Source organism: Hordeum vulgare, chromosome 5H (genome assembly GCF_904849725.1).
Source record: "Hordeum vulgare subsp. vulgare chromosome 5H, MorexV3_pseudomolecules_assembly, whole genome shotgun sequence".
Taxonomy (NCBI): Eukaryota; Viridiplantae; Streptophyta; class Magnoliopsida; order Poales; family Poaceae; genus Hordeum; species Hordeum vulgare.
In genome coordinates, this window is record NC_058522.1 from 304,576,819 (window position 1) to 304,580,435 (window position 3,617).

Here is a 3,617-nt window from a genome sequence, read left to right on the forward strand (position 1 = left end):
GTCGTCGATGCAGACCACAATGTGCATCCGCTCCTGGACTACCACCCGAGCTCCGCGTCGTCGCTGGAGCAAACATCGTTGCAACGGCGGAGTTCAAGGACACAAGTCCACCATAAGGACGTCGTCGTCGCCATAATATCCCTGTTTGAACAGACTGATTCCTAAATCCATCACCGATCATAAAGACGATCGCCTCACCGGTGAAGAATTCAGTGCTTCTTTATTCTACATAGCCGTTGCCACCGTCAAAGCCAAGATGTGAGACGATCCAAAATTCTAAGCTACTAGAACCTAAACCTAGAGCAAAAATGATCCACACACAGGCGATCCCCTTGATAACCGACGACCAAGAGGTCACCAACGGAGAAGAGCCGCCAAAAAACCGTGCTGGATGGGCGTCTCCTTGATGGCGACAAGTAGGGTTTTAGTCCTAGCCAAAGTTACGTCGATCTACCTACTTACTAGTTCCACTTTTCGAGAGGCCATAACTCAAGGGCACATTTTTTGCCAAGATAACTCAAGGGCACCGCGCCTTCGCCCGCTGGTACTTCCCACCGTATGTAGGACTATATGTACTGTATTACGTATTTGCTGTATTTGAGGACTGCACGGAAGCATTTTTAAGTCCCGAGACGGTTGTGTTACGCGCCAGCAAGTTGATGTACTCCTACAACTACAAATGCAGTAAACTATCCCCATATAATGTCCTTGCTAGATCGATCACTCGTCCAACGAAGCAGAGTAAATTACACGGAAAAATCATCTGCTTCCAATGCTTCTGCCTTCTCGGATATTACTACGCATGGCGCAAAACACATGAGCAGACCGTCGGATTGGCTTGATTGGATCCCACACGACGGAGTCGGCCATCGCCACGCATGTGTCACCGACTCCGAGCGTGCGCGGCGAGGGCTGTGGCGTCCGGCGATGGCATGGGCGAGTCGCGGCACACAGGGCAAGTGGCGCACCCCGCGTGGAAGCAGTGCGCGCACCGGGACCCGCGGCGGAGCGCCGCGACGTCATCGAACTCCCCGAGGCAGATGGCGCACGGCCCGTCTGCCACCGTCCCGCCAGATTTGCCGTCACGCGAGCCAGCGCGCAGGAAGAACTTGGGGTAGAGCACGTCGATGGTGGGGTCGTCGAGGCCCGCAAGCACTACAACGGCGGCAGACTGGTGGTGGTGGGCGTCGGCGTCGACGAGTCGATGAAGCGACTCGGCGGCGCGGGCCTTGGCGCGGAAGCAGATGTAGGAGGCGAGCATGACGGTGGAGACGACCACGAGGACCCCGACGGCGATGGCGACGCCGTAGTCGAGCTGGCCCTGCACGCTGCCCGCTGTTCCGCTCCCCGGCGCGTGCGCGGGCGTTGCCACGGCGGGGACGGAGGCGCGCATTTTGGTGCAGTGGCGTGATAAGATTTGACCTGGGTATATGGCAGAAAATGGAGGAGAGCATGAGAATACGCACTTCCTTCTGGTGCTCGCGCAAGTCGGGAAGAAGCTCCCGATCGACCTCTGCTCAAGGAATCGCTCATGGCGCGGTTCGAGATACGAGAGGAGGAGAGGCGGGTGGCGTTGCATCGATCGCGGTGTACTCGCATGCCAGACTTGATTTCGGCGCCATGAGCCACGTGGTGTGGCTTTACAACCCTTGTGTGTACAGTACGTCGCCATTGCTGACTTGCTCGATCAACTCCCTCCCTCGACGAGAAGCTGGGCCTCGACGATGGGTCGGTGCCGCCTAGCGTGCGGCGGGGTGCTCTGTTCCACGCTTGGGTTGAAAGTTCTCTTCATCGGAAAGGTTGAACGTACACTCTATGCTCAATTTAGCCACATTAGTAAGTTTTTGTTTGTACATACAACACAGGTCTCAACTATCACCAAATAATTATAAAAAGAATTGTAAAATTCTACATGTTTTCTATCACTAGCAAAAGGACCCGTGCGTTACAACGGAAGAAAAAAAAACCACCATCTTTAATGGTGATGACCACATTATGTTCGTATCTCATCGCATGATTTCAAAAATTTGTTTATAAATGCAAGAAAATATTTCTTCTTTTAATTTTTTTCACAATTCACAAGTTGAAGCAAAGTTCATATATTTTTTTAAATATCATGGTTGTCAAAAAACTTGGTAACTCAAAGAATTGTTCTCAATTTCAAGAAACATTTTATAAAATATACTATAATATTCAGATCCACCCTCACAATTAATTCTTCTAAATTCACTCAGATATATAATCTGAAAGACTCAGAAGCATTATTGTTGAACTGCATACATTCGATCATTCGTGAACATTTTTACAAATTTGGGAACATTTTAAAAATCAACAACATTTTTTACTATTTATAAATTGTTTTAAAAAATTCCAAACAATATTTTATATTCCGAACTGCTTTCAAGTATTTTCTTGTGAATTGGCGAATAATTCATTTTTGAATTATCAAATATTGTTTTAATTGCATTAAAGAAATTGCTCAAAATTATGGACTTTTTTTATTCACGAATGTTTTCTCCAAAATTATATATTTTAATATGCAAACATTTTTACAAAAATCCCAAACAATTTTTGAATTCACAGACATTTTATCTTTTATCAAATATTTATATAAATATAATTTTTAAATTTCAAAAGTTTTATTTTTCAATTTATTTGAATTAGAAAAATAAAAAGGAACAGATAAATAATAATTAAAAACTAAAAAAGAGGCCCCCGTCCATGGGCTGGCCCAAATGGGTGTGCTCTTTATTTTCGAGCGAGCAGATCGTAGTATAGCTGGTCCCTATGCTTGGGCCGACCCATGCGAGGATTCCCTGTAAAACGGTTTTTATAACTTATAGGTGGCATTGGTGGATAATATTAGACAATTTTGAAGGCAATTGTAATGACGTATCAGAGAAGCAATATGTGCTTTATTAGTAGGGATTACATAAGTTTTAAAACCAATAATAGTCTTTGTTGGGATGGAAGAAAAACTACAATAAACCACATGGTCAAACTGAAGCAATCATCCCTATCTTTGTCGAGTTCATGCTCTCAATAGTCCAATAAACTAATCCAAAGATGACAACTTCGCGTGTAAAAGAAATGCTAATCTTCATTGCAACATAAGAATAATGATCAAACATACAAAATCTCCCGAACAACAAGATACATTAGTTACATGTCATTGTCATTGTTTCAGTGAAACATCTCACAAAGCACGAAAAATATATGAACACTTTATACATTGTTGTGTTCTTCGATATAGTTCAGCAATATTTGTACTGAATGTTGATTCCAGACAAAAAGTTGAAAAAGAGAGAAGGTACAGTAATTCAAGTTACCCACGTAACTCCATGTATTGATCATATATTTTTCATATGTATGATGATGAAATTCCATAGAAAAAACAATAAAGAGGAAGACTATCAACCAATAATTAATTAAAAATGTGACGAAACAGCAGTATATAACCTCGGCTTTGCCTTGGTTAGTTCCTACTGTTAAACAACATGTAATCTATGGCGTTTGTATAAACCGTATTAGTTAGGTTTAAGTTGCCACGTTGTTGGCTATTGAGATAAAATCCTTGCGGATCAATCCACCCAACTAACCATGTAAATCTTACCTGT

The 3,617-nt window shown here is 43.6% G+C and overlaps 1 protein-coding gene across 1 annotated transcript; it reads right to left on the reverse strand.

Moving 5' to 3' along the window:
* Window positions 1-692: 692 nt before the first annotated feature.
* Window positions 693-1,393, reverse strand: LOC123396636 (putative RING-H2 finger protein ATL69). The gene has a single exon (XM_045091518.1). It carries the CDS (start codon window positions 1,391-1,393, stop codon window positions 884-886), a length of 510 nt encoding a protein of 169 aa, XP_044947453.1. The 3' UTR covers window positions 693-883.
* Between the last annotated feature and the right edge of the window lie 2,224 nt (window positions 1,394-3,617).

Excerpts from the sequence above, each read along its gene's own strand:
- LOC123396636 (XM_045091518.1), bottom strand. The coding sequence starts at position 1,393 with ATGCGCGCCTCCGTCCCCGCCGTGGCAACGCCCGCGCACGCGCCGGGG.